The sequence below is a fragment of the Melospiza melodia genome, chromosome Z (genome assembly GCF_035770615.1).
Source record: "Melospiza melodia melodia isolate bMelMel2 chromosome Z, bMelMel2.pri, whole genome shotgun sequence".
In the NCBI taxonomy this organism is placed as follows: Eukaryota; Metazoa; Chordata; class Aves; order Passeriformes; family Passerellidae; genus Melospiza; species Melospiza melodia.
The window spans coordinates 29489748-29503777 of NC_086226.1; the positions used below are offsets into that span (position 1 = coordinate 29489748).

Below are 14030 nucleotides of genomic sequence, written 5' to 3' on the forward strand. Positions count from 1 at the left end.
TCAGTGCTGATAGCTCCACAGAGGCCTGAAGATTAACAAAGAATGTGGGATATCATCCTTGGTTTCTATCTGAGGTCTGGAAAGGCTGTGATTACAGTTTACATCTGTAGCAGATTTTGTTATTTCCAAGACTTAGTTTTATTTTGCCTAGGTGTTTTCCATTTAAGGAACTTTATCTCTTTACTTTTCTCTTGTTTCTGCTCTGGAGCCTTGTGCTGTGTCTTCACCAGGTACTCTTGGACTAATATCAAATCTTGTCTGAAGAATGTGTAAACCATTATGATTAACTTGGTCATGCCTTGCAAACTTCTGCTGATGCAGAAAAAGAGCTTGTTCCTGGGTGTGGCTGTAGGATGCTAGCACTTGCCTGAATTGCAGGATTGAGAAGAAAAGTACTAAGCATATTCCATGCTAGGCATAACTGTAAATATCTCTTGTCAGGATGGCAAAGTGATTTTCCCAGCACCTCCACCAAAAAACATTCCTCAGGGAGCGCCAGTGAAGCAGAAGACTGTAGCAGAGCTGGAAGCAGAAAAAGCAGCTACTATTACACCTTTTAGAAAAACCATGACTACTGCGTCTATATACACAGCAGGTAGGCAACTTCCATAGCTGGAGAGCCAGTGTAGAGTACTTCTCATTTGACTAATACTTTTGAATGACCCATCATCTAACTCATTTAATTGAATAGCTATTTGGGGAGCAATTGATTGTCTGGTGTATCCTGATGCAAAATCAGCATAGTGTAAGAATTGCTTGAGAGGGAAAATAAAACTTCTGAAATTTTACCAAAAGTGAAATACCAAAAGTATTTGGCATTCCAACACGTGCTGATTCTCTGCATATATGTATGTTTGACTCTACTTAAATATTAGTAAAATGCTTAAAAAGCAGGAAGGACTCCTGCTGGGGACTGTGCCCCAACTTTGCAGCAGAATCAGTTCAATGGCTTTTGCTTTCTTCAGATTTTACTGTATTGTGTGAGACTTAAATGGCCACAGTCTACTGAAGTATTGGAAATAGGACTTTGCTTTGACAAAGTGTATCAGAACTTTTGCATGAAGTAATTAATGAATTCAGTAGTCTTAATTTTAATCCCTGTTCTTCATGCATATGCTTTGATACATCTAAGCAATATCTCAACATAATTGTGACTTCTATGTTTTTTCCTACAGAACAGGGGGGTGACAGGATTCAGTCAGTGTTGGTGTAGAAACCTATCTTTGCTGCATTGTGTCCATGTGTAACAAATGTGTGGATTATATGTATGGCTTTATTTTCTGTTACAAAGGAAAGATTAGCACTGAAAGAACGTAGTGTATTTGAAAAAATTATCTCCCTGATTTTGAAACCAGTCCATGCAGAGAACTCCATTTTGCTTTTGTGTCCGTACTAGGCTCCTGTTTGATACAGTTTAAATGTAAGAAGTTATTGAAAAGTTACAGAGCTTTCCTGTGCTTTTCTTCTAGGTTTAGCTGGTATGTTAGGGCTGGGCATTGTAGCACCTAATGATGCTTTCACACAAATGGTGACAACGTTTGGCCTCTCTGGGATAGTGGGGTACCACACAGTGTGGGGTGTGACTCCTGCTCTGCACTCCCCACTTATGTCTGTGACTAATGCTATCTCAGGTAAGTGGCTGTCACACAGCCTCTTGTTCTCTACTTGAAGCAGTCACAACTCCTTTTACCTGAATTAGTGCTGGTGTGCATGATTGAGTTTACTTTCATAAATAGCAAGGAAACATGAAACAATGTGTTCTGAGAGTGTGTTTTTTTCAAAAGAAAGGCAAATGTGATGTTTTAATTTATCCTTTTGATATCCTTTTAATTTTCTGAGGTAATTTTTACACTTGACCTATTTGCTTAAAAGTGTGTTTTATTTGGAGTGATGTGGTGTGCTTTCATAGACCACATCTTTTCTCCCATCTCTTCAAAAGATTGCCCTGAAAATAATTAATCTTTCCTATTTTTTGCATTCTTCCATTCATCTCCTAAAACTATGTGTTTTGAGAGAGGGGGAAAAAAGAAAATCATTCCTAAAATACCCATAAAATTCATAATTCTCATAAGTAATTCATAATTCTCATAAGTAAAGGATCTGCTTTGATTATTATAAACAAAGTTTCTTTTATTGAACACGTACTTGGCTAATTCTGCACCTGGGGCACTGTTCTTCAAAACTACATTCATTTACTTGTTTTTTTTTTCTTTTTTTCTTCTGAAGCATGTTTGTATTCCTGAAAAAGACTGTGGTAGTCTTCTTTTAAGCATTAATGTGTGAAGTAGGGGTCAAAATTTGAGTTGACTGATATTTGTCCAACAGTTGAAAGGAAATTTCCTATAGGTGTAGTGCCTTTTATGATTACACAGTAACCTCTTCCAGTAATGCTTTTATCTCTTCTAAATAGGTCTGACTGCAGTTGGTGGGCTGGTACTGATGGGAGGACACTATCTCCCTCAAGACATTTCCCAAAGCCTAGCAGTGCTTTCAACCTTTATATCTTCAGTCAATATTGCAGGTATGAATGTAAGGTTTTCTCCTGAGGATAACTTCAAGTACTAGGGTAATTTTTAAACTTCTTGTAGTTATTTAATTGTATAATTCCAGAAATGTTAGTCTGAGAATAGACTCTGAGAGCATTTATCAATAAAAACCCATCAGCCCTTCAATTTTCACAATAGTTATTATAGATATTTTGCATACCCTGTGGAGTAACCTCTTTTAGGAATTATTTAAATGTGCATTTTCCTTTCATAAATTTGGCTGGTGATTATATACAATATTTTTTCCTGTGTAACCCAAGGGGGTAGTTGTAGAGGATTTCTACTGGTATTAATTTTCCTACTTGAAATGCATACTAGCAGCATAGAACAAAATTCTGTTTCTTTGAGATTCATAAGTCCCAGCTTCAATAATAAAAAGGCAACAAAGTAAGCAATGTGACTTAGAAATACTGCTTTTACTAGAGCAGGTTGGGAAAAGAGTGCAGTCATAAACGAAGCTGTATCCTACAGTCAGTGTAGAGTATGGAGCCAGAGCAATTCCTCTTTCTTCTGAAAAGGCTGAAAGAGACAGCAAAATCTAACACTGATTATGCTTTTGTTTCCTGGTAGTTTTCCAGGTTGCTAGCTTTATTGGTTGCTGAATCGTGTGGTAATATGGTATTACTAAATACTTCTCTTATAATTTGGCATGTGCTTGATTTCAGATTTTATTTTTTTAAGATTGCTCCTTTACTTTGTCCAGGTGGCTTTTTAGTTACACAGAGAATGCTGGATATGTTCAAACGTCCCACAGACCCTCCTGAGTACAACTACTTGTACCTGCTCCCTGGTGGTGTATTTGTAGGAGGCTATGCAGCTGCTCTCAGCAGTGGCTATTACATTGAACAAGTAAGACGATAACTTCATGGCTCTTAGCCCAGTGCTCAGTGTTATGTTTCTTCATGCCTCTTCTGTGGAGGAGTAGATAACAAATAATCCAAGGTCTTTCCATCAGCTGCATGTTCCCACAAGGCTAATCTGAAGCTGATTAACTGTAAGCTTGCAGTCACATAGCTAACATACTTTAAAAGCTCTGTTGTTGTTTGGTTTTGTGTTAACATAGCAGGGGCTTTTATTTATTGGACTGTTTTCCTAAACTGCAGTCTAAATAATACAGTAACTACAGAAATCAGTCTTTGTTTTAAATGTTTCTGAAAGTTCAGCTTGGCATGACAGTTAAAAAAGGATGGGATCAGTTTTCAGTGCAGAGGGATGTACAATATATATATATAACTATATATTGTTATATATAGGTTATTGTATACTATAACACCTTTTATAGTAAACTTTTGTTTACATTTGTTTTAATAGTAAGAAAAATCACTTTATATTGCCTTGTGCATTTGGAAAAAGTGAAACATACTGTTATAGCAGAGGCTTGTAATGTATTTGTGTTTTGTCAATTATCTGGACATTTATAGCTCAGTTCATGTAAGTTTGTAAACAACAGTTTACAAACAACATGAACAGACTTTTTGCAAACAACAGTTACAGAATGCCACAGAATCATTAATGTAGGAAAAGACCTTTAAGAACATCAAATCCAGCTGTCAGCCTTGCACTACCACCATGGTCACTACTAAACCATGTCCTCAAGTACCATATCCACAAGTTTTTTCGAACACTTCCAGGGATGGTGACTCCACTTTTCTAGGCAGCCTGTTCCAAAGTTTGGCCATGCTTTCCATGAAAAAAATGTCCTGATATCTAATATAACCTTCCCCATGTACTTGAGGCCATTTCCTCGTGTCCTCTCACTTGTTACCTGGGAAATGAGACCAATTCCCACCTGGCTACAATCTCATTTTGAAGAATTGTACAGAGTAATAAAGTCTCCATTGATCTTCCTTTTCTCCAGACTGAACAGCCCCAACTCCTTCCTCATCAGACTTCTGCTCCAGATGCTTCATCAGCTCAGTTGACCTTCTCTTGACTTGCTCTTTATTAGAGTGAGGGGTCCAAAACTAGACATAAGATTCGATGTGTGGCTTCTCCAGTGCTGACTACAGGGGAATGATCACAGTTTTACTCCTTCTGGCCACACTCTTGCTGGTAGTTCAGAACTATCAAAGCTATTTCTTAGTTCAAATTTGCCATAAACAAATTATGAAATATAGGTTTGGGTTTGTGTGCTAAAGGAAAGGTTGCTTCTGAACTGATGAGGAAAATTGGTTTGGCTTTAATTAATAGTCATTTTGCAGATAAAAAAGGGTCGTCAAGGGAGGGAAAATCTTTATAGATATCACATTTTAATTGGCCAAAACCTCATCCTGTAAAGTTTCTTGACTTCATTTAAGAGTTGTGACTTAAACACATTCTGGAGAAATCAGTCATTTTGTGTAATTATCAGAGATGTTTTATAGCAATGCAATTTGTGACTACTTCATACTGATGTTTTTTCTTCCTTTAAAGGTGATGTATCTGGCCTCAGGACTGTGCTGTGTTGGTGCCCTGGCTGGTTTGTCTACCCAAGGAACAGCTCGTCTTGGAAATGCTTTGGGTATGATTGGTGTTGCAGGAGGTTTAGCTGCAACTCTTGGAAGCCTTAATCCCACTCCTGCATTGTTGGCACAGATGTCAGGTGCAATGGCACTTGGTGGGACCATAGGTATGTGTATGATGAACTAACAATCTGTGTTCCATGCATGCATATATGCAACCTGTATATACATGAAATACTGTATAGCTCCCAAGTGAATTGACTAACTGACACTTCTGGCTTGTGCAAAATTATTTGGCAAATGTGTGAACAAAATATTGTAACTGTCAGGGCTTTTGTTAATGCTTTACAATGTGGTAAAGAATGTGCTGACTGAAAAGTTGGGACCACATCATCTCTGATAGGAAAACTTGTGTCCTGAGGTAAATGATCTTGCCCAACTTTGTACTTCTGTTCAGTTCCTGACCGAATACTGCCAAATTCTCTCTTTCATACTGTGCCTTTGTCACAGAAAACAATGAATTTCTCAATATTTGGTGAAGCTTCTTAGCCCATGATATGCTTTACTTATTCTATTTTTCATGATGCACAAAATTCACATGTGCAACCTTCGGTTCAATGCCATAGGGATTTCTAATTGGAACAGACTTGTGTATGTGTAATCATTGCACACTGAACCATCCTGTACTAATTTCTAGCTGAGCAGGTGGATTGTGTTTTCTAAGACTTCCCTTCTGTCTTCATCTCTCAATAGGTCTGACAATTGCTAAACGCATCCAGATTACAGATCTGCCTCAGCTAGTGGCTGCTTTCCACAGTTTGGTTGGTTTGGCTGCTGTGCTCACCTGTGTAGCAGAGTACATGATTGAATATCCTCACTTCTCCAGCAACCCTGCTGCAAACCTCACCAAGATTGTGGCATATCTTGGCACGTACATTGGTGGAGTGACATTCAGTGGCTCTCTTGTTGCATATGGAAAACTGCAAGGTGAGACCTCCTGTTCAGAATTAAATATTTGTTAAAGAGTTTTTCTTCCCTTGGGATTTGACTCTACTTTTAGACTGCTATGTAATTGGAAAAAAACCCATTGTATTTTGGACCAGGTGAAAGTTTAAATGTTTAATTTTTACGAGTACTTTTTTTGTTTCTAATTCTGTTTAATTTGTGTACAGCTTTATGAAAAGTTGTCTTCAGTGCTTTGACATACTATTATTCATCTTGTCTAGAAATAAGTGTTGCTTTGGTGTTAAGACACTACTTGATGCTTTTTCTCAAATTCATTTTATTGAACTTTAATGATCACAACTTGGTATTTCTGAGCAGAATTTTGCTTGAAACTCTCACGTTGCTGTATTCAGTGAGCACTAGTAATACTTCTAGGATTTTGTTCTTAACACTGCAATCTTCATTAAGGTAGGCAGCCTGCAATATTGAGGGTGCCTCACTTTAAACCATTCAGTTCACTGTCTATTTACCTACTGCACAGACTCCATGCTCCATGCCTCTTGCTGTTTTAGCAAGTATGTTTTCTAAATTAAATACTCACTAATTCCTGATTATTACGCATGTGAAGTTTTCTTTATTGCATTTATTTTTGGTTTTGTAAGCACACAGCTTTTGAGAAGCTGAGGTGATACTTGTACTAAGAATTTCAGGCTAAGAGCTTCCTATTACTAATCCTGTTGTTAACTTTGCAATAGTTCCTTTGGGAAACATCTCTTTGCTTTCTTCAATGTTTGTGAGACCAGCCTTTGAAGGAGGAAATATGACAAGGATGGAAAGCTGTCTTCTCTAATAATCTTTTGAAGGATTTGTCAGTAGTATGTATTTCTGATGTATCTCTGCTAAGTAGTTATTAATTTATTTGTTCTGAGTTATTTTTTCTCTCTCCATTGTACCTCCTCAGTGATTTGTGCGCATGTCCCTGGTAAACTTCACTGCCTGTTTGAGCCTGCTTTCCTATTTTTGTTTACTTTTTTCTCCCTTGCATTTTCATATCATCATGGTATGAAATATGAAGTTTATCTGTATTAGCAAACTACTGATCCTATGGTATGGAAAAGGGTAGTAAGCCACACACTTTGACTCCCCTGGCTGAGACCATCAGTTCATTGTTTCCCTTGAATTCAGCTTTTCTCAAATTTTTATGAGAAAATTAAAATGAATGAAATGAAATGAAAATGAATTTTAAATGAGAATTAATTTTTTTTTCAAATCTAAATGAGACACTTATTTCTGATGTAAGTAATTACTGGCAAACTTGCATTGTTTCAACCCTTTGTCATGTGGTTTGAAAAAAACCAAACCCTAATATGAAATTAATGTGACTGTCTTTTTTAACTGAATCACAGAAATACTGAACCGCCTTTTCCCCTCAAGTTTCTGCAGATGTGGGAAGCTGTGGGAGTTCCGTGTGACTGAGGGTAGTTGTGAAATTAATGCATTTGAAAATAGGAATGTTTTATACTTGGTGTTACCTGTGTAGTCATATTTTTTAAGCACACAGTTTTTGAGAGACTGAGATAATCTTGTGTAGAAGTTCCAGCTAAAAGCTTCCTTCTACTGTGTGTCATATTCAACATACAAAGACCTAGAGGCAAAGTGGAAGGACTTTGTTGAAGGAAAAATAAAAAGGCTTTTCAAAAGGAAAAGAGATTTTTCTAGCTATTCTGGAGCACTTCAGTGAAATAAGAAGTAAATACAGTTTAATGAAGACTATTTGAGAATCTAGAGGAAGTTTAAATGTCTTGCAGTTCTAAGTCAGCAGAAAATCTCAGCTTCCACTAACTTTTTTTATCTTCTACCCCTCCCTTTTTTTCTTTTTTAATTTTTCTTTTACTGAGTTATTCAGTCTTCTCTGAACGTGAGCAGCAGGCTTCCTTGAGTGTACATGTTCATGTCTGAAAATGTGTTTGATCGCAGGTATCCTGAACTCTGCACCTCTGCTCTTGCCTGGTCGGCATGCATTGAATGCAGGATTGCTGGCTGCCAGCTTTGGTGGGATGATACCTTACATGCTTGATCCTTCTTACACCACGGGAATTACTTGCCTGGGTTCTGTGTCAGCACTCTCAGCCATAATGGTAAGTTAAGGAATTGTAGAAAGTGAAACAAGTTACAAAAGGAGTTTATTCTCCAGTCCTGCAAGTTTCCTCTTTATTAATTATATTTTGCCATCCTGAGTCACGGTGGGCATGGTGCATGCCTGTGTGGTAAGTTGAAGTAGCAAGTAGCAACTGACTTTTCTAGATCTAGGTGTAAACGAGAACTGTTCCAGAGAACTGGAATGCATTTTTATACTTAAGTTTTGCAGCTACTGATTAATGAATTTTTTTATGCGACAGAGTGATATTAGAGAATACTTTTTAGAAAGGTAATCCCTAAAATTCCTGAAAAAGCTCTGATTTACTGATTATTATGATAGCCTCTTGAGATGATGTCCTTGTGTAACTTCTGCCATTCACCTACACCAGTGTATGCCAGTGTTGCAAAATTTACCTTGAATATTGCCATTCTGTAAACTGAGTCTTGCAAGACTGTTCACTATGAATGCCTTAATGGTATGAACAGTTCCATGGAGCTAGTAGGATAATTTAGCAAGTAAAAAAATGTGACTAAGCTGAGCATGAGAATGGTGGGGTACCTTCCTGTTCTCTCTGAAAAGGCAGATTTGGCAAGTTGAATTCTCAGCCTGGATACCTACACTGACAATACTTCAATAGGCTCTAAGTAACTTGATAGTTGCTTAGAAAGGTTGTGGATGCTCCATTCATGGGTGTGTCAAGACCAGGTTGGTTGGAACCCTAAGCAACATGATTTAGTGGGTAATATCCCTGCCCAAGGCAGGGCAGTTGGGACTGGCTGATCTTTAAGGTCCCTTCCAAAGAATGGCACAAGCCATTCTGTATTTATTTTTCAGTGCTGTAGGCTGAGTGTCTTTTCTGGGTGTTCTCCTTAGTGATTGCTGACGTTAAGTATTTTCTTTCCTTCTCCAGGGTGTCACTTTAACAGCAGCTATTGGAGGTGCTGATATGCCTGTAGTTATTACTGTCCTGAACAGTTACTCTGGATGGGCTTTGTGTGCTGAGGGCTTTCTCCTGAACAACAACTTGCTGACCATTGTTGGTGCACTCATCGGCTCCTCTGGGGCCATCCTCTCTTACATCATGTGTGTGGTAAGAAGTCAAAAGAAACTCTGCTTGTTTGAGTTATGAAAAAGCTTTTTTAACCATGCTTTTTAGGAAGATAAGCCATTGGATCTCAAACTGTTACATGTTTATAGACTAGAAAATTCTTGATTGAAACTGTTGGACTAGATGTCAGTAATTTTTATTTGATTTGGTGAGAGACATATCTCAAAACTGAGGAAAGCCCTTTAAGGATTTGTATCTGGGCTCAAAGAAGTATGATTACTTGTGGTCAGCTATTTTTTTTCCAGTCATACAGCTTCTGAAATGTGGTTAAACTTAAACGAGATTTAATATGTAGCAGGAGATACTTTAAGAAGTGTGTTCATTGGTTAGGCAGTGATTTGCAGTTTGGTTTTTGGAGTGCAGAAAAGTGTGCCCTTTTCTTCAGAGCAGCTACTTTGGAGTACCACGGGGTGGCAGCAGGCCTGCGTGAGTTCAGTGCTGTGTGTCTGCAAGCTTGAGCTTCATCTCGGTGTGATAGTTGTATTGTGCTATAGTAATGACCTCCTTTTCTCTGCAACATTTGTGTAGAGGCCTTGTATTCAAAGATGGAGAGGTAATGGTTTAAAGAAAACAGTTTGCAGCACCACAGCTACCAACTTTCTCGTTCTCTATGGTGTAATCCTGCTTTGTTTCTGCTCTTGTGTGATCGGTGCCCCTGTTCTCCTGTCTGATGTTTTCCTCTGGTCAGCTCTAACAATCATCTTTTACTTCATCTCCACTGATAAATAGTATTGTTACCATGTTAGGAATGTTCAGTATCGTTCTTTTTCATCATTCTTGAGGAAAAATTTCAGAAAAGCTTAAAAAGGTGTTCTTGTAAAACTACATGAAAGTGAGTTAAAATTAACAATTCTAAGTATGAATTGCAAAGAATCTCTTTCTTGAACATTTTCTGTCTCCTTATCAAAAGGAAATCATATTATGTAGCTCATATATTTAGTTGTATACATTCAGGAATTTAGTCCACTTCAGTGGAAAAATAGTGCTTATGGATAAGACAGGTATAAAACTCTTTTAAGAATCAAATTCTTGTAAACTTCAGGGAAAATGAGAACTGTTTGGTGTGTGTTTACCAGTAATCTATCTATACCTTCATTTTTGTTTTACTGTCTCTTTCCTTTCTAATATTGCTCATTCTCTTAGCACTCACAAGAGAGTTTTGAAATACTTACAGAGTTAGTTGGAGGAGCATAGGTAAATAGGAAGCCTGAGGGAGTAGTTAGCAAAATAGTTAGGCAGTGACAGAGTGACTTTCCCCAGTGTTTCTCAGATTACAGGAAGATTAGTTTTTGAGGTAGTGTCTAGAAATCTTGTGCTGCTTTATATAAGCTTAGACAACTGAAGTTCATCAACCAGTAAAATGAAAATTATTTAGTATGATTTCTGCACAGTAAGCAGAATAACATGCTCTTAGGCCAGAATTTTTCTTTTCTGCTATACTTCCTTTAATGGAAATCATTACTTTAGAAAGCATTGTTATAATCAGGGGATTCAGTATCATTGTCTTGAAGCTGCATTTCAGGAGAAGGAAATGCTCAAGAGTTTCAATAAATTCTGCGCTTAGTGTTTCAACCTGTGCTAATGAAGCAAAAGTTTCTCCTTCCCCCTTTTTTTTCCTGTGTGTTTTAGGTTTTTTTGTGGGGGGGGATTTTTTTGTCGACTTTTTTTTTTTTGGTGTTTTTTTCCTTCTTTTTTTTTGCTTTTTTGGTTTTTTTTGGTTTTTTTTTTTTTTTCCTTTTTTTGTTTGTTTGTTTTTTGAGTTTTTTTTTTTTTCTTTTTGTTTTTTGTTTGGTTTTTTGTTTGTTTTGGTTTCCCCCCCCTATTTTTTAGGATGATTTCTGTCAAAACTAGTATATTTATTGATACTTACCTAATTATCCATAGTCAGTGCTGAGTCTTTTAAAGCCTCAGTTGATAACTGAGTTAAAGACAGGGAATTTAACTTCAAAAAGCAAAGGCCTGTACTGTTTGCTTATCCTATGAATTGTGAGTCTTTTAAGACACCAACACAATACATTTTATTCAGAACATTTGATTGTTAGCATGTCCTCATCACTCCTTTTTTACCCAGAGGTAATACTTGATGATTGCAATTCTGGTATTAGACTCATAATGGGATCCAGAAGAAACTTAAGGTTGAAGAGGAACCATTAACTGGGTTGATGAAACAGAGCAAGAGAGGGGACAAACTGTGTTAGTCTTACAAATTATACGCTGACCGTTCCTGTGTACTAGCTGTGAAGTTTCTGTAGGCACAGTGGAAGCACTTGCAGTTCTCAGGATTCAGGTATTTGATTTTCCCTGGACTGTAAGCTCCTGACCATTGTTGTTATTTGTCTATGCTCAGCATAGAGGGCTTTTTGCCACTTGTTGGGTTATCAGTGAGTGATGAAGCTTGCACTTTATACCTCCGTATTTGTGGTGTGTGGTGGTAAAGAAGGTGGAAGAGGCTACAGAAGAGTTTTCACACTGTCCCAGATATGTTGGTTAATGATTGCTTGATAAAGGCCTTGGCTCTTCTCTGCCTTCCACATTTTCTCTTGGAAGTTCTTGGCTCTTTGCAGTGGAGCCAGGCAAGGGTACTTCAATCTTATGCTTGCTTTTAGCCGATTCCCATATTTCTAATTATATTTTATCTTCTTTTTTTTCCCCTTTGACTTGGTCTAACTGTTGTCTTTTGGTTTAGATATGTGTAGAAAGTGCTGTCCTCCCTACAAGCTTGGCATGTGCAACATCTGCCGAGGGTATTCTTCTGTCTAGGCTGTCTTACCTGACACAACTGCTATAATGTTGAGATAGATGCCAAAGGCAGTGTGTTCTCAGGGTATGTGAAATACTGTGTGCTGTAGACAGTGAAAAATATTGATTTCACCATGTTTGTGTGCATCCCTTACAGTATCTGACACAGTGATGACTTATCAGGAAAAACAGAAGTTCTAACATCATCATTTTGCTTATTTGCTAGATAATAAATTTCAAAGAGTGGCACACCTTCTGAGACTATGGCAAAAAAACTGTGGAGCTGCATGATTTGAAATGTGGAGAATAGACATCTGGAAGCACAATTTTGTACTTCCTCCTACTTATATTTGTGACTCTCCAGATCCATTCCTAAATTTTGTCATGGCTTCTCAGCTAGTACAGAAGATGTATGACTCATATGTGTAATTAAAGAAGCATTTTATCCTCTTCCTTTCCTGCTTCTAAAGTTTTTTATCCCCTGCAGTTACAAGTTTTTCCTATTTCCAGTTATTGACAGATATTACTTTGGGACCACAGTCACGAGCAGGCGTGCCAAAGAAAGCATTTAGCCAATGGCTTTTTCTGGCTATGTGTCTAATGGAGCCAGATTTTCAGGATGTGTTCTTCTCTTAAACATTCTAGTTAAAATCTCTTGTTTTCCTTTGGTGGTCAGCCAGTAAGTCAGTGGTCCCCTTCAGTTCTTTACAATGTGGCTGGTTCAGTGTGGCTGATTAGCTGCTTTTGTGTTTTCCTGTTTTGTTGCTGTAGCAGTTTTGCTTCAGTACTACCTGTAAGAGCTTTGTGGATTCCATGCTGTCATGGAGCAGTGCTGTGCTTACATGTTAAATTGGTTAAAAACTATGGAAAATATCTTGCAAAAATGTGTGTGTGTATATGCCAATGTAAAAAAAAATTTTAGAAACTCTGTCATCAGCATGCATTCTTTCATATTCTTCCCTTTTAAGAACAAAAAGAGACCAATATTTGCTATTTGCATAGTTTTGTTCTTTGTTTTGGAGAAATATTGACGCTCTCCCACTATGTGTGTAATGTAATGTGTTCGAAGCTGATGTTTGGTGATGGCTGTGGTAAACTGTTTTTAAAAGCCTGTTTTAAAAGTCTTTGGATTATAAGAAGGCAAATCCAGCTTATAAAGACTATTGTCAGGAAGTCTTTAATATTTTCAGAAATCTTCTTCAGAAGTTTTCTTTGTGGAGTGTCACCTTTATTTTTGGATTTCATCTTTATATGACCATAACCATCCTGTCTTTTAGGCTATGAACCGTTCCCTTGCAAATGTGATTCTTGGGGGCTATGGCACTGCATCAACAGCTGGTGGGAAACCCATGGAAATTACTGGAACTCACACAGAAATCAATTTGGACAACGCAGTTGAAATGATAAAAGAAGCAAATAGCATTATTATTACTCCAGGTAAGACTCTCTTGACTTACACAACAAGATGTTCAGAGGATGTGATTTAAAAATAAAAATCCCAACCAAACAAAAACACAAAACAAACCAAAAAAAAGGTAGCAGCAAAGAGGTTGCAGTATGGCAGCAGCATATCAAATGTTGACTGAGTCCATGTGATTTGTTTTTGTTCCCTGGTCAGATATCATTCCCCTGTGCAGAGATGTGTGCCACTTCATTTTTCTTTGTGTATGTGTCATCAACGTTTGTCCTTTTTACTTGCATTTTAAATTCTTCAGAACAAAAGCTATCTTTTGTAAATTAAGTTTACACCACAACAGCTGTACACAAAATTAACTGAATTCCAAGCACAACTACAGTACCAGTGGTACCAATTTTACCGACAGATCTGTTAAATCCTGAAAGACAGGATTTTGTTTACACTTCTCATGTACTTGTTCAATTCTGTATTTGTTTATGAAAAAGAAAGGCCAAAAACCCCCATCCAAAATGTACTAAATATAAATAATGTAATTAAAGTAAAACAACCCAACCTGAAAACCAAAGCCTGAATTGCCTGAAATTATTATGTTGGCTGTTCATGTCATTCAGTAGTACGTTCCCTGAAAGGAAAACTCAGGTAGGGGACAGTTTAGGGTTTCTCCTTCAACTAAATGGCATGACTATCATGTTAA

At 37.4% G+C, this 14030-nt stretch overlaps 1 protein-coding gene across 5 annotated transcripts in view; it reads left to right on the top strand.

The window, feature by feature from the left end:
* NNT (nicotinamide nucleotide transhydrogenase) overlaps nt 1-14030 on the top strand; it is a 42675-nt gene that overhangs the window by 15334 nt on the left and 13311 nt on the right. For all 5 annotated transcript variants that reach the window (XM_063180804.1, XM_063180801.1, XM_063180802.1 and 2 more), the window contains exons 10-18: nt 442-595; nt 1470-1631; nt 2411-2521; nt 3250-3395; nt 4959-5154; nt 5741-5974; nt 7910-8070; nt 8983-9162; nt 13197-13356. In XM_063180804.1, the coding sequence (XP_063036874.1) occupies nt 442-595; nt 1470-1631; nt 2411-2521; nt 3250-3395; nt 4959-5154; nt 5741-5974; nt 7910-8070; nt 8983-9162; nt 13197-13356 (1504 nt within the window). The remainder of the gene's footprint in view (nt 1-441; nt 596-1469; nt 1632-2410; nt 2522-3249; nt 3396-4958; nt 5155-5740; nt 5975-7909; nt 8071-8982; nt 9163-13196; nt 13357-14030) is intronic.